This window comes from Meriones unguiculatus, chromosome 3, assembly GCF_030254825.1.
Source record: "Meriones unguiculatus strain TT.TT164.6M chromosome 3, Bangor_MerUng_6.1, whole genome shotgun sequence".
Classification (NCBI taxonomy): domain Eukaryota; kingdom Metazoa; phylum Chordata; class Mammalia; order Rodentia; family Muridae; genus Meriones; species Meriones unguiculatus.
The window spans coordinates 164780755-164805230 of record NC_083351.1 but is presented as its reverse complement, the minus strand read 5'-3'; the positions used below and the strand labels follow the sequence as shown (position 1 = coordinate 164805230).

General features: G+C 41.5%; 1 protein-coding gene across 1 annotated transcript in view; it reads left to right on the top strand.

Moving 5' to 3' along the window:
* Positions 1-13581, top strand: part of Btc (betacellulin) — a 42414-nt gene extending 28833 nt beyond the window's left edge. The window contains exons 3-6 of the mRNA XM_021653901.2: positions 4888-5005; positions 8594-8740; positions 10178-10285; positions 11639-13581. Of these exons, the coding sequence (XP_021509576.1) occupies positions 4888-5005; positions 8594-8740; positions 10178-10283 (371 nt within the window). The 3' untranslated portion in view covers positions 10284-10285; positions 11639-13581. The remainder of the gene's footprint in view (positions 1-4887; positions 5006-8593; positions 8741-10177; positions 10286-11638) is intronic.
* Positions 13582-24476: the final 10895 nt, after the last annotated feature.

The window sequence follows — 24476 nt, the reverse complement described above, 5'->3', positions numbered from 1 at the left end:
CTTTTTGAGACAGAATATAGGGCAAAGGAAAAGAAAAAAACCCCAGAAAATCCCCTCTGGGAGCAAAGCAGGTGAGAGCCTAGTGGCAGTAGCCATACTAACACCTTGAGACAGAGTATTCATCCCTTCATCTCCTGCCATTTGCTCTACAGTATTAGAAATCAGATTTCCCATTCTGCCTAGCCTCACATCTGGGCACTTGTAGCTGTAATATTTGGCTATTTATTGGGTTCCTTTTATTTAGCTCCCTACACCACCCCTATTTATCCCAATCCCCCAACATTATGTAGGGGAAAAAAAGGTTAGAAGGGGAAGAGGGTGTCAGTATCATTAGACTACTTCCTGCTGATTGAGTCACTGAGTTCCCTGGAGCAAATTTGAACTCTGTCTTCAAAATATCTCCAACCAGCAACCAGCAGTCTAGCAAATAGCAACCAGCAACAACAGCAGGAACAAACAGCAACCACCACCAGCAGCAGCACGTTTGCTTTTTAATTGTTTAATTTTTTACAATTTATTCATTATATATACAGATTGAAGCTCCCTCCCTCAATTCCTCCCAGTCTCACCCTCCCTCCCTCTTCTCCTCTATCCCGTTTTCCCTAGTCCACTGAAAGGAGGCGTTCTCTTCCTCTGCCATCTTCCCATAGCTTATCAAGTCTCATCCAGGACTGCCTGAATGTTCTTCCTCTGTGGCCTGGCAAGGCTGCAGCACCAGGAGCAAGTGACCGAAGAGCAGGCAATCAAGTTCATGACAGAGGCACCCCCTGCTCCCCTTACTCGGAAACCCACATGGAGACTGAGCTGCCAATTGGCTACATCTGAGCAGGGGATCTAGATCCTCTCCATGCATAGTCCATGGTTGGTGCATCAGTCTCCACAGGATCCCCTGGGCTCCGATTCTTTTAGCTTTGTTGGCCTCTTTGTGGGGCTCCTGTCCCCTCCTTGTCCTTCTATTCCCACTTCTTCCATAAGACTCCCTGTGCTCTGCCCAAAGTTTGGCTGTGAGTGTGAGCATCTGCTTCGATTCCTGTTAGGTGGAGCCTTTCAGAGAACCTTCTATAGTAGGTTCCCTTTCGGTCCCCTCTCTTCCACAGCTTCTGGTGTCTATTAAATGCTAAAAATATAAAACTGTCTTCTCTAGATTTTGGCGTGAGGAGATTGTAAAATGAGGAAACCTCTGCTGGAAAGAGGTCTAGGAGCTTAGAAGTGGACTGTTAAAACCTTTGACGACACTTATAGGCTAGAAGGAAACTTAGCCCCAGTTCTTTGGGGATCTTATGTACCTTCTTATAGGCATGCTCCTTCCTTTTAGAGGTCAGATACGTGTGTGGGAGGATGAATTTGTAGTCATTTGTCTTCCTCCCCCTCTCCTTCTTTATGTTTGTAAGACTTCTATTTCAATATTTAGCATCTGTGGTTAGTTCTATTACATATGTATCTGAGGGGTTAGAAATAGTATGAACTTATAATCACCCCAGTAAATATTACAAAACACATTGCTGGGCCAGCGGGATGGCGCAGTTGGTAAAGGCACTTGTGCTTACGCCTGAGGGGTGGAGTTTGATTCCTGAAACCCACATGGTAGAAGGAGACAACCAACTGTGTCAGGTCGCCTTTTGACATCCACATGCATGCTGTGTCACACATTCAGTCACCCACCCTGTGTCAAGTGTTCACCCGGGCGTATACGCCGGCAAGTGAACCAGCTAATTAATATAACAGCACGTTTAAATGTCATGAGGATTATAGTGTAAGTTACTCTCAGAGTTAGCTGCCTGCTGAATAGTCATTGGTGGCATGCCGCTTGCAGAACGATTAAATACACTTGTAGCAAGCACTATCGCACTAGTCAGTGAAGGTTTTATGAAAAATAAACCCAGCGTCCATTCTGAAGAGTTTCAGTCACAAATGTTACAAAAACCTCTTGTTTGTATTACAATACTCTGCTATGTAATAATTATGTATTAATAGTGTAAATGGGTCAGACTCGGGAAAATTCCATATCAGAACTAAATTATTTCGTTGTTTTCTGGATTTCTTTCCAATGGCTTATCCCACAAGAAACTGTCACATCTAATCTAAATAGGCAAATGACCCAACAAGCACTTGTCATCAAATGGCCCATAGGAGCCAAGAAAGATGTCTTTGTTTCTGATCCCCACTGCAAAGTTTTTAAACAAAATTTTTGCATACTTTGATCTGTCATAACTCTAATAGTTTCTGACTCAATTAACCTTCAGAATCGTGAGAAGCCAGAATCCTGCAACAGACAGAGATGCAGCCTTTGTAACTGCTCTACAAGTCGTAGGTTATGTCTGTGGCCTGGCCAACTGACAGGTGTAGTCGCTCTGTGAGATTCTGATATACCACCTTCCCTCCAAGGGAATACTTCAGTTTGGATAAAGTGAATTGAAACAGGTGAAGGTAAAAGGAAAAAGACCAAGTAAGCTGACTCACCTCTAAAATCATGGAAGTTGTTTTGTTGTTCCAATTTTAGGAGGATGTCATTCCATTTTCAAGAGAGAAACACAAGAGTTGGGACTGATAATACTTTTGTCATAGGATTAACTCCTTTAACTCCTTCTTGAAAAGTATTTGTGCATCTGAAGAATGGAATGAGCTCTCCCTTGGCTTCTTTCTCCCAGGTTTCTTGATAGTCAAAATACAGCCTCCCAGTTCAACTTCTAACAGTGTGACCACTGTTATTCTAGATGCCATTTGCAGGGAGAATGCTGACAAACTTTCTCATTTTCAAAGAGAATGCAAGACAGGTTTTTGTTTGCTTGCTGCTAAACATCAAGATGTGTGCTTTACTCCAGTTTCAGCTCTGAAAGTTCCTTAGAGAAATCACCAGACATTTTCTGTCTGGTGGCATGGAAAGGGTTTTAAATCCAAGTAACTCTGGGAATAGTTAAAAGCATGCTTCTTTGGCGAGGCAAGCTGAGCGATCAAAACAGGGCCTGGCAACTGCTTGGCTGGCACGGATTTGTGCTGCTTGCCTGGGCAGAGACTGCTTAAATCACTGCATCCAGCAGCTGCTGGTTAATTTGCGTTTTGGAATAATATTCCATGCGGTGTTTATTGAAGGTCCTGGTGCATATAAAAGAGCCCAGCAAAGAGAAGAATTAGTGGAGTTTTGGATACAAAGCCTCACGGCTTAGATTTAAAGGCAAGGGTGCTTTGCAAATCAGAAAAGGCCTTCTGGAGCATATGTGCCACAAGGACTTTCCACATCTTGAATTTAGCTCTTTGTTGTCCATTCCCTGGTCCAGGCCCACAACGCACTTGTCTAAATGCCCCAGTATTCGTTGGCATTCTCCTAGTTGCCAGCATCTCCCTACGCTAGGGTAGTCCACAGTGCCTTTACCCGGTAGGTGAAAGAGTGCCTTCCTGTGTAGTGTTCATTTCTTCCAGGTCCCATGGGACCTCGCTGGTGCAAACCACTCTCTGTTCTCTCTTGCGCTGCCTGTCACTGCAGCCTCTAACTCCATCCCCTGCAGTTTGTGCTGCTCCTGACAAGACCCTCTCATTTCAGTACATCTGCCTCCCATACAAGATTTCCCTTGAAACTTGAAATAGCCAAGCTTTCCAGGACCTAGAATCAGCTCATTTGCTGGGGACTCTAGCTTTTTTTTTTAGGGATTTTTTTTTTCACGTCTTTGTTTATACCTCTCAACAGCCAGTGAAGGAAGACCTTATCATTTTCACTTTGCAGCTCAATTAGGTTATCTGGACTCAGCTATTGAAGAATAGAGCCCAAAATTACACACTGCTCTTTACTCCCTAGTTCAGGGTCCTTTCCATTTTTCTTTCCAGTGCTCTGCGACTGTTTTTGTGGTTACTATAGCCATTTTCCTGGCTGTTCATTACTTTTAATGTTTGCTATCACACCAGTTAAAACAGATAGAGGGTGCTTGTTCATTGATGCTTCAGTACCAGCACTTACAGGGTTAGAAAGCACTCAGGTGACGGGGGCTGACTTATCAAGGCGTTTGGCAAAATGCACAGGTTTTTGCTTTGACATGCTGTGCAGTAATTTCTAGGAGAATTACAGTCTTTCCAAAGAGTCCCACTCACTGGCGTGCATGAGAGCAAAGTATCTGGCATGCACAAGCATTCAGCTTGGGAGTCAAGTGATTCAACAAAGAAAACCAGGTCAGCCAGCATCTCAGCAGCAATCTGGCATCTGCTGAAATTGTAGAGTAGCCCTTGGAGCCTGTGAGCTTTGCATGGATTCATTCATCCAACTGTGGCTCAAACCTGGACTAGGGATAAGCAGACTATCATATACCAACAATACAGCCTAGTAGCTTATTTGACATTCATGTTACGTTGGGTATCATAAGTAATTTAGAGATGATTTAAAATATAGAGAGGACACATACATACTATGTACACAGGTTATAACATGTTATTTAAGAAATTTAGGTTTCTTTGGGTTAAGGGACCCCCGTAAAGGGCCTGGGATCAATCTCCCATGGATCCCAGAGATCTGCATTACCTCTTGGTGTCAGAGAAATCTATGTCGGCTATCCCAAACTCTGCCAGATTCTTCTGTCTGCCCCACGGAGTCTTTATCTATTAGGTTAATATTAAGAAGTATGGCGGTTATTGCTGTTAACAAAATCACAACTTAATATCATTGGCATGTGGGAACTGGGTCTCTGCAGTGCAGCGACTGCTGTATCTGTTTACATTTCTGCTTTCTCTCCTCTCCTCTATGTCTCAATCCTGCAAACTGTTGGTTACACTATGGGCATGGAAGTTTAGCTCTGGGTGGGAGTTGGCTTGTGGCTCTTTCCTCAGTATCAGGCCTGTATTAGTTGTGATTCAAATGAATGAAATGGGGAGTTAGAATTTTAATGCTGCTTTCTCCTTCTCCAGGTACCACCACCAGACAGAAGCCGAAAACCCACTTCTCTCGGTGCCCCAAACAGTACAAACATTACTGCATCCATGGGAGATGCCGATACGTGGTGGACGAGCAGACGCCCTCCTGCATGTAAGCAGAAGGCCCTGTGCCCATGAGCAGCATACTCTGGTTGGGGCTTGACAGCATTGGAAAGTCTGAGCTAACCCACCCATCCGTCCGGACACAGTTCCGTCTGGTCCTGCCTTCAGCCACTTTTTTAAGGGCCAGGCTCAGCACCCACTTGTGGAGAAACTGACACAGATTTTCCTCCTGAAATATGAGTGTGAGAATCCAGACCCAGTTCCGCACGTCTGGTGTCCTCTGCTCCCTTGAGCAAGCAAAGGCGATTCTAACTGTGTTAGGATGCTCGTCAGTTCCAATCATCTCCTGGGTGGTTCAAATGAGAACAGATTTTTTTTGGCATGCCTGAGGCGGTTCTGTAGTTAACGTAAATACGAAGGGATTTCTGCCAAATTAGATGCTGTTTCTCTTTTGCAGTTGTCAGTAAAGTGTGAGGAAGTCAGACCTATTTCTGATTAGAGAGTAACAAGGCCTATTTAACCCAGTGGGGAGTAGGGAAAGGAGTTGACTTTTTGAGTCTTAGGTAAAGAGCTCAGGTTTCAACTTTGTGTATGTGTGTATTATTAATATTAATTTTCTCCTAATGTGATCTCTCTTTAAAGAGAACTCTGGGATTTTACTTCACAGAGGGATCAAGTGATTCTTTAAGCATAATTTTGACCTTAAGTTCACAGAATATGTGTGTTCTTCCGCACAGCTTCCCGAATGTATGTAATTTTCCACAAGTATCTCACAAGCATATAAAATCTCACAATCTTGCCTGAACTTTAAAGGCCATGGACTTCCTAGAAATTTGATTCAATTCAACTCTAAGAAGAGATATGCCCAGATAATACTTAGAGGTGGGATAAGAATTGGTTGTCTAAAAAAAAAAGGGTGTGTGTGTGTGTGTGTGTGTGTGTGTGTGTGTAAGATTATTTAAAAATATATATATTCAGATATATTCAGTTGTTTTACTAGGTTGGAGACAAATACTGAATCTTAGAAAAAGATGAATGCCCTTTGGCCCAGTTCATTTTATTCTCATTGGTTCCCGTGTCTGCAGATTTATGGTTCTTTAACTGTGCTGTCTTCAGAGATGAGAACCAGACTGTGTGATTTCACTGCCTAAGATCAATTCACAGTTTTGCCCGTTGGCCAGGAGGTTAGCACCTACTTCCTTAGCCTGAAAACTTCTGATCCTGAATTAACTTTCTTCTTCTATTTTTCACTGAGTTTGCAGATTCTCTAGAATTCTGTGCTTTTTTTTTTTTCTGCCCAGGGTTTGGTATACAAATCCTTCTGTTAGCCTAGAGAGCTTTTTCCCTGCTGGTGATGTAAGAGGACTCAGCTCTCCCTTCCTCTTACTTTGCACATGGGAGATGGTCAGTGGAAATAATCAACAGGTGAAAATAATCACCAGATGACGTGTGATTGGTTTGTTCACGGGTGAAAGTGACTGGAGACATGCTCTAGCCACGCTAAAGTTTGACTTCCAGTATGATGTCATTGGGCTACAAACTACAGGAAGTTCCATTAAAGCTACGTAGGGAACCCAGAGTTCAGAGTTAGACAAAGGTTTCTGAAGAGCAGTGCGTAATAGCTGCTCATTTATGGGCAAAACGGTGGTTTTAAAGAGTCATGTGGTAGGCTTGTAAAAGAAATTGTTATGCTAATTAAGAGCATGTTTGTAAGAGTTCGTTATATTCTTTATAAACTCTTAAAAGCATTCCCTGCCACAGTCAATTAATCCTAATCTTAAAATCCTAATTTTAAGAGTGGTTTTTGATATTTTTAGTTCTAGTTCTCAGTCTACAGTTTTCAAATTAAATAGCTACTTATTTTACTTTCTCTGTGTGTGAGCATGCACGAGCGTGTACCTGAGCGCATATATGTGATATGTGATGCGCATGTACACAGGAGCCTGTGGAGGCCAGAGGAAGGCATTGGATCATCTGGAGCTGGAATTACAAATGGCTGTGAGCTTCCGTGTGGGTGCTCTGGAACATGGGCTCTCTGGAAGAGTGGCAAGTGCCCTTAACCACTGCGACATTTCTCCAGCTCCTTAGCCTGTGTTTTGACCTTCAAGTGAAGACACCCAGTGTTCTTGAATGAAGGAGTTCTCCTGTACCTGTCCAGAGATCCTCTTGTTGCATCCTCGTGGGAGCTTCTCCGCCCTGTGCACAACAGTTTACATTTTCATTGCTTCTACGTCTGTGCCTGTTGGCTTTTGAAGCATTTTGTCAGCTACGATGTTGGCAACTGGGATCGTCTTACTGAAGCAGTGCTGGCTTTGTGGGAATTAACTGCCCTAGCTCCTGTCGGGCATCAGCTATAGAACAGCTTGGCAATAAATTCCGAGGGTTGTAACTAAGCGAGGTTGCCCAGAAATCTTTTCAAGGTGCAGGATTCGGTATTTTTGATATTTAAATGAATGTGCGTGTGACTGGTATTTCTTTGTGTTTGAGGTTATCTATAGAGAATAAGGGTAACTATCAATACAAAGATGCTGATGTTGCAAAGAGATACATTTGACTCAAATGCACCCAATTTTTCATGTATCTTTTAAGGTTCTTATAATAACTCAAGAGAATTTTACTCAGAGTCCATATGTCATCAAGCCATTAGATCAAGGAGCAAGAATAACTCTCAACTTGGCCAAAAGTTTCTTTCCCTAACTTACCCACAGACTTAGGGAATCTGCCAAGTTAAAGTATATCTTGAGATTATATTGATAGAGAAGCGAGAGACTGGGGGAAGCCATAGCTCATTGCAACTGCTGACTGATCCCGGTAGTTTTTCTTTAACGGGGGCCATGGAATCCAAGGACACGGCAGTGGTGAACGCACCTGAAAATGTAAGCGTGCTCGCCCAGCAAGCAGAACAGGCTAGGGCAGGACTTGTGATATAGCTGTGAGGTATGGGCAATTGGATTGCTTCCTGATGGTCTCCCCAACCATAGAGTTGGGACTCTGTGTTGGGGAGATCCTGTAGAGAAGACCTGTGTAGGACTTTATGATTTTGAACTTGAAGTCATGGGATTTTATATACATTACCATGTTGGACTATATGAAATCCTGGAATTTATTTGTTTTTGTTTGAGATGTGTGTGTGTGTGTGTGTGTATGTGTGTGTGTAAGCCTGGCTATCCTGGAACTAGCTCTGTAGAACAGGCTGGCTTTGAACTCACGGAGATCTGCCTTCCTCTGCTTCCTGAGTGCTGGGATTAAAGGTGTGCACCACCACGGCTGGCTCTATGAAATCATGTCATTTGAAGGTAGAGCATTGCTGCAGTGGAATCTTTGTCTCACCCTACAACGAAATGAGACTTTGTGTCTTACTTGTCATGAGGTTTTTAATGAGTTGATAATGCTGTGGAAGGAATTTTAACATCCCCTTCCTCACAAGCTGAACGGTTAAAACTGCAAAACATTTTGATAGGTTGGCACAGTGGGGCAAGGCCCTGTGGCTCCTGAACACAGCGGAGGAGATCTTGTCTTCTTTAGTTTTTCCTTTTTTTTTTTTTTTAAGGAACCATGTTCTTTATTAAATAATGAAAACAGTGCCAATTTCTTCCAAAAAGAACTGGAGACTGATAAAAGTGTTTTTCCTGTGCAGCTGTGAGAAAGGCTACTACGGGGTACGCTGTGAGCGAGTGGACGTGTTTTACCTCCAGCAAGACCGAGGGCAGATCCTGGTAATCTGCCTGATAGCGGTCATGGTGGTGTTCATCATTTTAGTCATCGGGGTCTGCACCTGCTGCCAGTAAGTGCCTTTAAACGGAACCTTAAGTAAACCCAAGAAACTCTGTCTTGCTTTTCTCCCCTGCCCCTTTCTTCTTCTTTTCCTCCGTCCTTTGCTTTTTCCTACATCTCTTCTTTTTTGCTTTGACTTAAATAAATCAGCTTTTTGAGGCTTGTGTTTATTGATATAAAATTTTTATTAGCAGTGAAACACATTGTAGGTAAGTTTGATCAACTTACAGAAAATGAATAGAAGCCAAAACCAAATTCATAGATGTCTTTGGACTAAAAGTTCCAGCCATTTAGCTCTGAAGGCAGGGGTATTTTGTGTTTGTTAGTAAGTTAAACGGAATTTTAATTTTCCAAACTGTTTCATTACACACTGACATTGCAGAATACAAACAAACTGAAACATTTTTTGTGACCATTTAAAAATAATTAATTTTATGTGCATGGGTGATTCTTCTGTTTTCAATATCGTGAGTTTTCATTATGCATTTGGAAGTGACAGACACCTTTCTTTGAGGGAAAATGGGTTAGGACAATCGCTAATATGTGAGCAGTTTTTCTGAAAACCTATCATTAAGCTGAACATTTTCTTGCGTTTCGGAGCATCCCTTCCTAAACCATTCCATCCACTTTTGTGCTGTAGACTATGCCCAAAGGAGATGTGTCATAATTCCTTTATAGTGTTCTTGGGATAAAAGAAAGAAACAAAGAAGCAAAAACAAACACACACACACAAATCCCCAAACCAAAACAAAAAAAAATAATTCTGACAAGCTCCACAATTAGGTATTTTTGAACAAAATTTTTAATGTCTTTGAGCTTGGATTGCATTTTCTGCAAAATACAAGTATTCAACTAGATAATTTACAAGAATCCTAGCTATTAAGTTGAAAAATAGTTTTGAGTTTTTATAATTTATTATATAAAGGAATATTTTTAATGTCATTTTAAGGTCAGAGGATATGTTGAACACAGCTGGGAAATGACCTTCTTACATTAATTTTGAACCGTATTAATTTTGAAACTAGAGTGCAGCCCAGAATATTAAACCAATTTCTTCATTAATGTGTCTAGAAATTAGTAATATTTCCAGTGGCTACTGTCACTGTTTCAGTTTCTCATGCCTGTTTCCACTCCTTACTACTTCTCCTTAACACTGAGCAGTGCTAATTGTTCTACACCATGAAATAACTTTGCATGAAAAATTTCCTTCTAACCACTAACCTCTGTCAATAAGCAGGTACCAGATTCTTCATATGTATATAAATAAATATCACCCCACTGTGGACTATGCTAGCTAGCACTGAAACTTGCAAAAAGAAGTGTGTCAAAGGTGAAGCCAATGGATATAAGATAAAAAGAGAGAAGGTCATAGGTTCTCTTATTGACTACTTCCATATTGACATGAACACACATATTCAAACTAATTCTTTACGTGTTATTTTTGAAGTCCTCTTCGGAAACATCGTAAAAAGAAGAAGGAAGAGAAAATGGAAACTTTGGATAAAGATAAAACTCCCATCAGTGAAGATATTCAAGAGACTAATATTGCTTAATGGTAAGTATGCTAAGCATAGTAGATGGGAAACCTGGTGACTTTAAGTAGTGAGTTGGGGCTTAATTATGTCTAATAATTAGTGGCTGGAATTGGGTTATGTATACAAATATATCAAAAGATAAATTCATTTTCTTTTAGGTTTTGTCATAACTGTAGGATGACATAACAATCCAGAAAAATAGAAACAAACAACTATTTTTGTTTGATCATACTAAGATAATTCTAATTTTACGTTCAAAAGACAATTCCACTCTTTCCCTTAGGTGAATGTGATTACCACAGAAATAGGCATTCTAATGCTACATAGTTGTCATGGTTATTTTGTATATATAAATATTATTTTTTTTCTTTCACTCTTTTGAATAAAAGAAGAAGTATTTTAAATCAAACATATCATCTCAAGAAAGGAAATACAGTAGCAGTAGTAATCTGAAGGTGATGATGATGATGATGATAATGATGATCGAGACTATAGCTTTCATAGCACACTTATGAGCTCCTGAATTGTTTGTGAGTCAGGATCCCAACCGTAGTCACAGATCCAGGAGGACTACCATGTCCCTCAATTCTGGCATCATCAAGAAGCTACCAAATGCCCTATAGCTTGTGGGGTCATGGCGAGCATTAGCTGGTATCCCTCTAGGCGGAAGCAGATTCTGTGGCAGAAAGAGCCACTGCTGAACCCTAAACAATGAAATAAAATGCCCCAAAGTACCCCTGCTTTGGATCTTCTAGTGCCTGCCTGGCACTAGATGGCTATAACCCCGAACAAACCAACAGTGGATTGGAGGCCCAGCCCATGTGATCGGTAGCAGAAGCCCCTTGGAAAATCGGCAAGGGGCTCACAGAGGTCAACATGCAGAAGCAAGTAGGACAGTTGGGTTATAATGACATGAAATCCCACTAAGGCTGTTTAAAACTTGAGTAGTACGTTGACCCTCAAGTGGTGGCTGCATGGTTAGCGGCACTGAGACCCATGGTTAAAGAAATAGGATTCCTCTCTTTCTGCTACCTGTTCACAGCATTGCCTAAATTCCTGGCCAGTCCCTGGAGGTTAAAGCAGAGGCTGGCAGCAATCAGGCCTGGCATTCCCTTGTTCACCCTCAGCATGAGAAGGCAGCTGCTGTCCATCACTCTCCGTGTATACAATGACACTCCTTTCCACAAACATCTCAGGAGCCGAGAGTGGCTAATGACACTTGCTGAGGAATTACATTGTTCCTATTATTTAGTACAAAGGCAAGACTAATGACGCATAACACAAATGCCAACTCTGGATTAGCTATTATTGTTGTATTGTATAGTACTTTATTTTATAGTTGCTGCTCTTTTTTTTTTTCTTCTTTCTCACAGGTTATAAAGTTGTCATAAGCTGGTATGGCGAGCTACAAAAGATCTGACTCATTTGCAGATGGACAGAAGGTGTCTCAGGAAAACAGCTAGCAGAAATGAATGTCTAAATATTGTATTTACTTTTTTATTTGTATTTGTAACTTTGTGTTGTTTGTTATTGTTTTTAATAATGATGTTTTTATTACAGTTTAATAATCGAGAAAAAGGGCCTGGTTAGGTAGCAACAATAATAAGGGACATTTCAAGATAACTTTGTTGCCAGGATTATTAGTCAAGTAAAGAAAAAGTGGGCAAGAAGTTAGATTTTTAATAACTGATTATATAATACACCAAACAGTGGTGGCACACGCCTTTAATCCCAGCAGTTGGGATGCAGAGGCAGGTTTATCTCTGTGAGTTTGACTCTAGCCTGGTCTACATAGCAAGTTCCAGGATGGCCAGGGCTATACAGAGAAACCCTGTCTCAAAAACCCAAAGCAACTAAACAAACAAACAAACAAACAAAAACCTGAGTCAACACCAAGGCTTACCAGTTTTGTACAGGTACCATATGCTCGGAGTTTGAAATATATTATTTCATTTTATCCTTTCAGCGGTCTGTGAGATTGCATGTTTTTATCCTCATTGCCATATATGTCAGAGTTATGTAATCATTTAGATTTAGAGGCAAAAGAATTGATGGAGTCAGAACCAAGATAGACCCAGATTCAAAATGGTCTTGTCATTTTGTTAGTTTGAGTCCCTGTATTCTAACTCAATAGTATAACCCAGGATTTCCTTCTGAGCTGTACTTTGCTAATTCTGAGTTGTTAGCATTAACAGAGACTATGAAGTCCTGCCCAGTGCTGCTGCCACCATCAGGATTTCTGTGAAGTTGGCTTTCATCCTTACTATCATTTTGCTTTTCATGAAATCTCAGCGGCATGAGTAAATTCTTATATTAACAAAACCACCAGAAAAAGCAAATGACTGGTGTTTCTTAAACCTTCCGTAGGTGCTTATGCTCAGTAAAGTATAAACAGCACTGGAAGAGACTGTTAATATCAGTGATGGCAAAGCTGAAGAGATGTGACCATACCCTGCTCTCAGGCAAATTTTGATACCATGACATCCTGAACACAGCATTTATTATTTGAACTATTTTGCCATTGTTGTGTTCCTTTGACTTTGTGCTGTATTTAGTAGAAACGATATTAAATGTAAAAATAAAATAAAATTTTATATTTAGTATTTTGTATTTAGTCAGTATTCGGTAGAACATGGAACTCTTCACACTGATCAGGTGGTCACTTTAGAATGCCGATGGGAAGATGCTCCCACACAGTGGTGCTTCCTGCGTGTTGGGATCTTTGTAAACGTTACTTTACAACAGAGATTTCATAGATGTGAACAAATGTCTGAATTCCCTACGTTCTTTTACTACAGTGTTTGGAAGAAGTAGGCTGGGGTTTCATTAATGAAGATTACCTGCCAATTACAGCTAGTAATTCAAAGAACTGACAAGTTTCAAAATGTTTTTTTTTTTTTTTCTTGTGAGTTAATGGCCATCCTCGAAACGAGGCTACCCACACCTGAGTCAGATTCATGCTTTATTTAGTCTCCTTGGGCTCATGTATGTATTTCTTTCCAGTCGTTTTTTATGCTAAACAGGTTTGAAATAAATGACCACTAGAACATTGAAAAATGCCACCAATGCTGTTAAGTGTCTCTTCTTTCTCGTCTCTGGTGGCTGACCAATGCAGTCTCTAAAGATAAGACAATGTTGGGAAACTCTCGTTTTTTTTTTTTTTTTTATTTGAAACTTTTAATGGTGTCTCTTGAAATTCTGATATCAAGAAAGAAATTCAAGAACTTTCATGGTTTTTCAAAGTGTATTTTGTAATTGTTTTTGCACATACCATGTTGTTTATATAGACTGTCAAGGTTATAACAAAATAAAATAAATTTATTTTTAAACAAAAAAGCTGTATTTTTTCTTGGGCGTTTTCTATTGGTACCATGAATTATGAAAATAAATGTAAGCACAATAATTGCCTTTGAAAAGTTTTTCTTTATAGAAACCATTCATTGAAGCATTAGAAATGTACTTGGCTCATGTGTCTTCTCTTATAATGAAGATTTGGAAGTGTGACTATCTTCTGAGGACTCTGACCCTTTCTTTGAATTCTGCCTGCAGCTATATTTGCTTGGCTAGTTGAAGTAACTGCTGGAAAGCAGGAAACTTGAAATTAATTTTCCGTGGCTTAGGGATTATAAAAATGTCTGCTTAAAACTTCTTGATATCAGTTCATATCTAATAATGCTTCAGAAGCCATGTGGTTTAAGATAACCTTGAGAGAGACAGACAGACAGACAGAGACAGAGAAAGAGAAACAGATGGAAACAGAAACAGAGAGAGATACAGAGAAAATATTCTGAAACCAATTAATAGAAAATATAGTATATTTATTATTTTTAGTGTCAGGCAATAGAACTAATAAAAAGTAGGTGTCAGCAAGCATGTAAGCCTACTTCTGGATATGTAGCATATATATGCTATGTGTATATTACATTTTCATATGCATATATTTAAGTGTGTAAAATGCGTATGCTTTTTTGTGCAAGGCTTTGTCTCTGGTCATGTGGCTTTATAAGAAATCTGCCAATTCATGCCAAGAGACTGAATATTAGAAAGTGATAATAGTAATAAGACCGGTGAAGAAATTTAACATGTGGTCAGGAAGGGATATGGAAGAAAAGTCATAAGAATTTTTCTTAAAGTTGCTACCTCATGTGGACTGGAAAAGTAAATGAAACTCCTAGGGAAGATGGGGATGGAGAGAGAGAGAGAGAGAGAGAGAGAGAGAGAGAGAGAGAGAGAGAGAGGAGTTGCAGATGCTTCTAGTAAGTGCTCCATAAGCACCACTGCAGTCCTGGCCACTTTCAGTGTCATGTCTTAGGTTCACTCCTGTCTACGAGTTCCATGAGACATGTTAGTATTTCCAAAATAAATTCCTCGTTTCGCTTAAGATCATTCTGTCTGAGTTTCTTTAACCTGGAGCTAAGGCCCGAGTGACTCAGGTGTGTTCTGAGATCGTAGACAAAAAACAAAACCAGTGTCTTCTGTGAAAATGTTGTTTTCAAATATTGCCTGTTAGAGTAGAAAAGAGGGGTCTCTTCCAGCATCATTATTCCATTTTCACTGTCTAGCCATTCGGGGCAGCATGGAGAGGGAACGGGGCATTCAGAGAACGATGACTGGGCGGCACTGCCATACAAGTGCCGTGTCACCACTGGTGAGAACCGTAAGAAGGAGTAAGGCCTGGTCTCCTTAGAAACATCCCTCTGAGTAGGTGAACGAGCTGCGTGCTGATGATTTCAGTATGATTTGATGCTGTTCCTATGATTGTCAGCTTCACTGGGTAACGGGATACCTCATTACCTGGTAAAGTGTTAGTTTGGGTTTGCCTGTGAGCGTGTATCCAGAGAAGATTAACATGCGATCCTAAAAGGACTTGGTGAGGAAGCAAGCCACCCACCAAGTGGCTGCAACCTCTCAGCCAGGTACCTAAAGAGAACAAATGTGGCTGAGTTCTCTGCTTTGAGACATGAGGTGGATGTATTTTCTGCTTCCTTGAACTTAGAACTCAAAGCTGTTCACCCTTGAGATTCTGAATCTCCTGGGCTCTCAGGCCCTCAGCCTCACATCAAAACTTACAACATTGGCTTTTCAGTGTTAAGAGACTCGGATTTGAACGGAGCTACGCTGCTGTTATCCCAGGATCTCTAGATCGCTAAGCATCTGCTGTGCAGCTTATCAGCCGCCATAATCACACGAACCAATTCCTTTAGTGTTCTCACTCATGCAACCACATAGTCTCTTGCTTCTGAATCCAGAGAGCCCCAACACAGATGCTCTGAGGATCATAAGGCATCACAAGAGAAGGTGACTCGCAGAGCGCAGGAAGCTAAGGAAGGGGTCTGGAGGAGGTTATGCCAAGTTCTACAGGATTTCCCACGCAGCTTTAGTAGTTAAGGTGCCAGCGAGTATTGCTAGGAGAGAACAAGAAGAGAGAAGAAATCGAAGGTTTCATGCCTCATTCTACTTTGTCCTGGACACTGTCAGAGATACATACACTGGGAGGGGAGATGTTTCTGTGCCTGAGAGAATTTGCTTCCCTTCTGCAATGAAATAGTTAGGCATTTTATAGTTTCCACTCATGTCATTGCTCTTGATGTGAGCAAATTACATGAGAATCAGAGTGAAATGTTCCCGGTTAAGGGCTGGAGAAAGTAGATAGCAGGGCACTTCACTAGCATGCACGAAGAAGTTTTGAGTAAGATTGTTCTCCATTTTGTTTGGTTATGCAAGGTCTTTCTACGCAGACAAGACAAGGCTGGAACCCCCCATCTTTCTTCCTTTGTGTCTTGAGTGCTGGTATCAGCACACCCAGAAGTAATATTACCATTTACATACTACTTCTTATTTGTATACTTTGTTAATTCTAGCATACATTCATTCATTCCTTCATTCATCTGTACTTGAAACTAAGCTTGGGGCCTTGCACCTACGAGTCAAGTGCTATATCACTGAGATACATTCAGGTAGGAAGACATAGAGACCCACAACTGTGCAGAGTGCAGAGAGTGAGAGACTTGGTAGCACTGAGTGGTAAATGGGATGTGTCCGTCGCTCCACTCCCCTCATGGCTTAGGGATCTATCCAGAGGAAGGACTAGAAAGATTTTGAGAGCCAGAGGTGGTGGACAACTCAGTGGACACAGTGTCTTCCAGGCACAACAGGACCGAGGAACTCAGAGTGTGGCAGCATGCTTAGGATCTGCAGAAGTTCAAGCCAGATGCGGTCCTAGCATTGAGGAGAGGAAGTGGATATGGGGTCCCATTCCTAACCAAGAAGCTATATGCAGTTGATAGCTATTGGCTAAGGGACAACCATTTTTCTCCAATGGAGTGTCATTGGCTATATCAACCACACTTTAGGTCAGGAAACCATGCTCAGGAAGAGTTGTCCAGCACAAAACAAATTCTGTGTTTTTTTATGTTACCTTTCTGTTTTTGTCATCTTTTGTCTTATTGGTTTTGTTTGTTTGCTTGCTTTTTTTTTCTTTGACATACACACATACACTCAGAGAGAGAGACAGAGAGACAGAGAGGCAGAGAGAGAAAGAGGGAGAGAATTAGGGAAGAACAACATAATTAAAATATATCGTATGGAAATTATTTTAAATAAAAATATAAAATAAATATGAAAGAAAGAACAAGCATGAACAAAATTGCATGAAGGAAAGTAAGGATGTATTCAGTGTTCATGACTTTGAGATGAAGATATTTCCTTAAAAAGGCATTTATTTTAGAAGAGTCGTGCTGTAACTGTTATGGTGCCCTTGATCATGCCTTCATGCATCTAAAGGTATTTTTCAAGTATCTAGTAGGTGCCAAGTTCTGTTGGTGCCAGGTTTATACCAGTTGCGTAAAACTGTTAAAATGTTTAAAAAAGGACTCAGACCTCTGACCTCATGGTCTTTCTCCTAGTGAATTTGATCTTTCATAGTGCAGAATTTAACAGAGACTTATCCAAAATACCGTAGCCGAGGGGTGTTATTATGAGACTTTAAGCCTGTGACAGCTTTAGTTATTTCCAAGTGTTTTAATAAATTAATAAATCCTGAACACCGTCTCACAGTCTTAAAGCAGGGTGAAGCTTACCTCACGGAAGAGCCCAGCATATAGGGTTTGTGGGGGATTCCCTGACTCCCAGTAGCTGACCTGTTTTCTAATGGCTGCCAAGAGTACCCACGCATGACTCTAGGGCCTTGCTCTAAAACTAGCTTTTAATACTGCTGTTTGTTTTGCTTGAGGAGCGCTGGTGCTATATGGGGGCACCCGCTGTTCTTCAGAGCCCTTTCTTATGCGTCAATGCGATTCTTTTTCCCTCAGAGGAACCTGCTCCCATGTGATCGGCTTTGGCAGCCAAGCATTAGTGCCAGAACATAACGTGCAATTAGTTCATTCTTGCCTGTCTGCTAACTTTGCTGGGCCCTAGGAATATGTGTCTTATCATAACATCTAGCTGGCACTTCTCTGCAAGCAACTCATTCTTCCCAAGTCCCCGTCAGCCACTGACATTTCTGGAGTCTGAAACTCTTTATTAGGAAACTATACAATTCTATAACTCTGAAAACTGCCTCATTTGTTATTTCAAATGATAAATAATTAAGATGTTTGCTGGGCGTTTCAAAAGGTAGGTCTTGGGGTACAATTGGACAACAGTGATAGGACTTATATTCTAAGAGTTCACGGACTGTGTTCTCAAAGGATGTTCCCCTCCGTGTTTGTTATTTTTGCTGAAGTTTAAATTGCACAATAAGTGAATGTGTGGCTGAAACACACCACAAGCCTCCTTCTCTTTATGTTTTGTCTTCAGTTTATTTGAGGAAGTGATATCTTCACAAACACAGAGCTCCTTAACATTGCTTGTTATGGCAAATACATTTTTTTTTTTTATACAATGGATGCAGAATAATAAAACATTTTCAAGCTGTCTGACCCAAACTAGATAATGGTGCTCATTGTTCTGGGCTTTAGTGAAAAAATAAGGGAAACTTTTGAATTTGACTTGCTCTCTAGATTTACTTTTGAAATACGGCAAGGTATGAATTAATTAAAATAAATTTATTTATACTTTATATTTTTAACATCCTAGGAACATTTTGTCTACTCAATGAACTGGAAGCAAAATCTTTAAAATGTCATTTACTGAGTGGTTTTTATCTGCTTGGTTGGTTTTTATTTGTTTCACGTTTTTTAAAACAAGAATGTATTCTGTCTCTTAACGCTAATAACCAAATCAGTGCTTCTAATCACTTCACAAATACCGTGGGGAAGGGGAAGCTCACTTCTGAACTAAACTATTGCAACATGAAGGTCATGAGCATAGTCTTTGTGTAGACATTACAGCTTCAATCTGCTACCTGCCTATGAGGTCCTGGTCAGATTATCTAATCCTGTTAAGGTCTGTTTTACTCTCCAAAGATGAAACAGATAGGGAATAGGCCAGGCTAGGAGAATTCAATGAGGTTGCAGCAGTTAAACGTTTACTGTGACACTGGGAATATTTCTGGGCGCAGGGAATGAGTGCAGTTATGCTGGTTCCCGTTACTCAGATCAGTAACAACGGCGACTGTTTTAGTCACGGAAAGCCAGGGGCTCTTCTGTCAATTGGATGTCTTTCCGTTCCTGACAGAAAAGCCTGTGCTTTGGTGCAACATTCCACCTTGAGGAGCAGTCCTAGGGTGCTGGCTCTTTCATCAGCTTGCTTGAGTTCTATCTTTCCCTACTTTTTTCATCAGAGCATGAGGAAAAACATTAAGAAACAGGTATAATGTCAATGGTCAATGAAAATAAACACGAGGACTAGTGATTTTTAAACTTCTGCTGGGACAGAATGTAAGTTAGCACAAGGGATGGGCTTAAAAATAATTTGGTCCAGGGACTAGACTAACCACTCACAGCTATTCACAGTGAGGCATCGCGGAATCACTGTACCGTTTCCTAGAAGATAAAGTTGGTGAGGTTAAGGGCCAGGCCAAAGACCACACTGCTCATCTGTCATTGTCATCTGCATCTTAACTTTGGCATTTTCGATTCTGAAACAGAAGTACACTTGAACTAGCTGCCTTTCAAACTGAACTATTGTTCTGAGCTTGGGATCAGCTAAATAAATAAATCAGGAAGATTGTATAGTTGGACAGTTTAAAAAGTGAAAACCTAGACAGAGATACAAATCTGAGAACTCCGCAGCCTTTCACCTAGATTTAGCAGGGTTAGCTGTCTCTCCTCAGCCATGCTAACACATTGAAGCTGAGAGAAAGGAGATCCAATGTGACGCAGGTGAACAGGGCAGTGCAGTGAGCGCCCTAACCAAAGGATTCTCTTGCTGGAGAGCAGAGCTCCTTGGTGGATCAATGGGAAAATAATTCTTAGTCAAACAATGCAGTTTATGAAGAAGAAAAGTGTCAGAAAATTTGGGGGCCAAATTTTTCTTTTTCTTGATGTTTTTATAATCTGTAAAGTCTTAGGAAAATTGTTGCAACCAGAAAGCCAGTTTTTATTGATAACCTGAATGAACTTGCTACAGCTAGAATTTAAAATGGTATCATTAATTTAGTTCCCACCAACCTGAAATTTAATCACTCTATAGGCATGGTCTAGCACATGTAATACTTGAGAAAAAAAAACACAGGTAAAATATTGGTACTGTATTATAAAACTTTCTAACACTTTGTACTAGAAAATTGTACTTTAACACTGGCATTATCTGTAGAGTGATAATGCCACCCCCCCATGATAAAAGACACCTGTCAAGAACATGTCATCATATAGTCTTCCTTCAGATTCTAATCTGAATAGTTAAATTCTGAAAGCTGACCAGGGGCACACACTAAAATATACTACATGCAGGGAGAGGGTTCTGGGAAGAATAAGAGACAGTGCATGGGATGGACAGGGTGGGATGCTCAGGCAGAGTTGAGAAGACACTCGGTACCTGGCAGGTATCAGTGACCTGGCTAAGAGGCATACACTCCGCACCTGTAAGCAGGTACCCGGTGGAAAATAGTAATGACAAGAAGAACATGTATTTTTGTCATCCAAACAGAATGTTTGCTTTCATATGGGTGCATTCTGTTAAAATGCTCTCTAGGACATCTATGGCAGGGTCTGTTTAAGTCCTTAATTTCATCTTAGACTCATGGGCGCTATACAGAATTCAATTAGTTATCAACAGTGTTGCTCCCTTTTGGACACTGAAGCAAAAGGGAGGATGATTGCGTCTATAAACGCTGATCAAATTATGCTGCTGTTTGCACCAGGTAGAATGAAATAGAACAAGTTTTATCATCAGAAAGCATAACTGCGCAGAAGAGTGGTACTGCGCAGCTTCAGCTGCCCTCATAAGCTTGCTCTGCTGAGATCCATTGTTCACAGACCAAGGAACTGCAGCCTAATGGGAAACAGGCTGTCCCTGTGTCCCTTACACAGCCGTGTAAGGCTATAAAATAAGCTACCGTAGCCTGACTCTATAATTCTGATATTTTCTCCCATGTAGATTTTTATGTGAATTTCAGGTCTTTGATTAGACTCACACAGTTTTTGGCTTTCCCTTAAATATCAGAGAAGAGCAGTTCGAGTATCTTATTATCACCCGAGGCCGGACTGAGAACAAGGAAGCCAGGAGGTTCAAATTGGTGGTCTTTAGGTGAGCGTGGCGGTACACACCTTGAATTTCAGAACTCTGGAGGCAGAGGCAGGCGGAGCTCTGTAAATTCACAGCTAGTCTGGCTTACAGAGAGAGTTTCAGGCTAGTCCTGTGTCGAAATGGAACCAAACAAAACACCATAAAATCTTTATGGGATCACACAGTTTTCTGTAAACACACAAACATCTCTCCCTGAAGCTGAAGAAATTTCCATTTCCTTATGTCCACCAATATTCTAGATACTAACCCAAAGACCTTCCAGTTGACTTTAATGGGAACTCTGCTGCTTACTGGTAGTAAGTTAGATTAATTTATTCAGCCTCAGTTTTTTAATTTATGAACTTGATATAATGGTCCCCGTTCCATGTGTTAGTGCTGAGCCCATGAAGTCCCTGTTTGAGCTGGCTTTAGGATTTCAGACCTACGTAGTAGACAGAACTTCTACCTAGAATGGACTCACACTTCAGCTGCCTTGGCTTTTAGCAAAGGGTTCAGCATTGCTTTTGTACTAGAGCACAGAAACTGTGAAGCTGGCCTGTGGCAGGCGCCTGGCTCACAATATGCATTCAGGAAACACTAGCTCCTGGCTACGTTGTAGTTGGTTTGTGGATGTTATTTGATCGCTGGCCCTCTCCTCAGCCTGTGAGGATGTAAAGATTTGAAGAAAGTCTCGTTAGTTAAAGTCTTTGTCTTCTGTAAAGGCAAGCTGAAGATGGATGGGTCAAGACTGTGGAGAGGAATGGAGGAATCAAGTGATTAATGATGACTACAAATGCCATTGTATTCCAGACAAGTGAGTGCTCACCCCTCTTGAGGTGTGTGCTACATTGGGTTAAACATCCAGTTCTGAAAGGAGGGTCCCAGCCTGAGAACTGGCTCACCCTCAGAATGGCCAGATATGAAGGCGTGGCTCCTTCCACACATCCCCTCCCCAGGGCTCTGCCCAGCTACCCGCAGCATCTTTAGGTTTGGCTTCCAGTCAGTTCTGTCTTTCTGGCCATCGTCAGTTGGCACTGGCCCAAGATTCTGATGTTCAGAAGGTTCACACTTCATCAGATATGGTCTGTTACCCTGACCCTCTTCTTGCTTCCTGGCAATCAGTTAGCACTATTGTTTTTATTTCTTTCAACACCCAACCACAAAAAAGTTCATTTTCCTTGTTTTATTGGGCAATAAAATGATTGGAATTCAATTGCTTATGGTTTTATTAGTTTTTTTTTTTCCCCTTCTCATTCTTCTGGCAACTCTCCCTTCTCAGGGGTCAAACAAAATCTTATAACCTTCTTCCTGCCAAGAAGGGCCAAGATTTGGAAACAAAAACCAGTTTACCTCTGGGAGGAGAGAGAAACACATGCATGCAAGCTCTTGTAGCAAACCTGTTCCGCCAGAGTAGACGATACAATTTTATGTAGCTCAGTGTATTGACACCCTCAATAAATCACCCCGCTCAAACAAGACAGGGCTGGGACATGCTTTTCAGAGCTGTCTCCGTGGCTACTTTCATCTTTTCTGGCACTTCAGGGTCTCCTGCTTCTATGTTCTTAGGTTCTAGGCCAAGCTGTAGTTAGATTGACTTTTTTTTTCTTTCTGGAATCTCATCTACGCAGAAAGGCTTTGAGGAGCCCACAGCTCCCTTGAGGAGGTGTCTGGTCAGCTTGTGGTGAGAAGGCAGGGGATACCGTCTCTGTTCCAGATGCGGCTTTATCCACTCTTCCTCACAGCAGTGCGCACTGCACACCTGTGGGCAGACCCGTTCCATCTTTTAAAATAGTTTGGTGGTCATCCACTAAACTCCCCAGCTCAGAAGAGGGAGGAAGAAGGTTGAGCTGAACTCAGCCTTTCACGGCCTTCCAAGGGACTTGAGTGCCAGTCTGTAAGTCTTCCTCACCGTAAGTGCCTCCCCTTCTTGGACACTCTATTTAATAGCTCTCCCTGCAGTTCCCTCCTCCTTCCTTGTCCATGGCCGCTCTGCTTTGTCCCTAGGTCTTCTGATGTTTCTCAAGTATAGCAGTCCCAGATAGGGGATGGTAGTGTCTGTTCCCAACAAGGGAGGGGCTTTGTCTAGGTGCCAGCTTCATACCTCACCCTCCTAGGCAAAGTGGATGAATATGGCAGGCTGGTCTTTTTCTGCTAAGCAATGAAGTAAATTTGCCCCTAAGAGAGTTCAACTCCCATCATGCCCCAGAGAGAACTCTGCATGCATTTTATTGGTTTCCTCTCTTCATTTCATCTCTTGAAGTAATAAGAAGAGGAGGGGGAAAGCCTGGAGTTCATCTTAATACAGGGATGTAGATGAGTCGTGTCCCAGGATCGAACAGTGGTTGGGTCACACCTGTTGCTAAGAGCTAGGTCTCTGGGATGAAGGGGAAGTCATGGTGAAGATTTCCATTTAAAGGAAAAACACTCGCAAATGAGTTTTCATGGGCTTGTAAGTGGGGGGCCCATCTAGTGACTCCTGTGTTGATCTATTCTGCCAGGGAAAGGACAGGTAGTTGGTGACATTACAATTGTAGAAAAATAGCAAATAACATGTGTGTAAGCATATGTCAAATATTGACATTCAGTTGCACAGTCTGTCTGTATAATTGCTCTGACAATCCTCTCATGGAATAATGGAAAACTGTACGGAGAGAATGTAGTTCAAGAAAGTGTGACAGAGAGGCCAGAGTGAGATCGTACAGTGCCTGATAGGCCATACTAGGCTCCTGCACTTTACTGGATAGGGAAAATAAAAGGTTTGGGCTAGCGAGTGATGCCATGGGATGCATAATTTGGGAAGACAGTTCTGTAGAAATGGTGAAGGGTAAACTAAAGCCGGGGCATGGAGGGCAGAAGACCCTGGCATTGAGAGGTAGAAACAAGAAATCTGTGAGCTATGCAAGTCATTTTGGAAAGCTAACATGGTCTCACAACCTGCTGAATTTGGGGATGGAAGGTCTCCACTTACAGAAAAAGAAGCACATTACACAGGTTCTTGTGTGAGCTCATGCATATGTGTTCGTGTGTGTGTGTGTGTGTGTGTGTAGGGGCAGAAGCCCACCGTGGGTTTTATCTTTTAGATGCTGTTCGAATTCATTTTCTCTTGAGAGAGAGTCTTTCATTAACTTGGAACTCAACAAGTAGGCTAGAAGAGCTGGCTAGGGAGGGAGTCCTCTGTGCCCCGCCTCCACCTTCCCAGTGCTGGAATTCCAAGAGCACGCTACCATATCAGGCTCTTATATGTGCATTACTACCACCCCAGCTTCAATCAGGGAGTTCTTTTTCTTTTTCATAATTAGTTTTTTTTTATTATTTTTATTCATATCTGTGTGAGTAATGCCCTGTGTGGGTGCCCTGGAGATCAGAAAAGCTCATCAGATCCCCAGCAGCAGTAGTTACGTGCTGTTGTGACCCACCTGACATGTGTGCTGAGGCACAAACTCGGGTCCTCTGTAAGGACAGCGTGCACTTTGACCTATGACCCCATGTCTCTGTGACATTTTTCCTATGGTGAATTATGACATGGACTGGAGAAGGAAGAGCGCACTGAGACTGGAGGCCTGGATGAGGTAGGAGAGGTGGCTTTCGCTTTTAGTATAACAA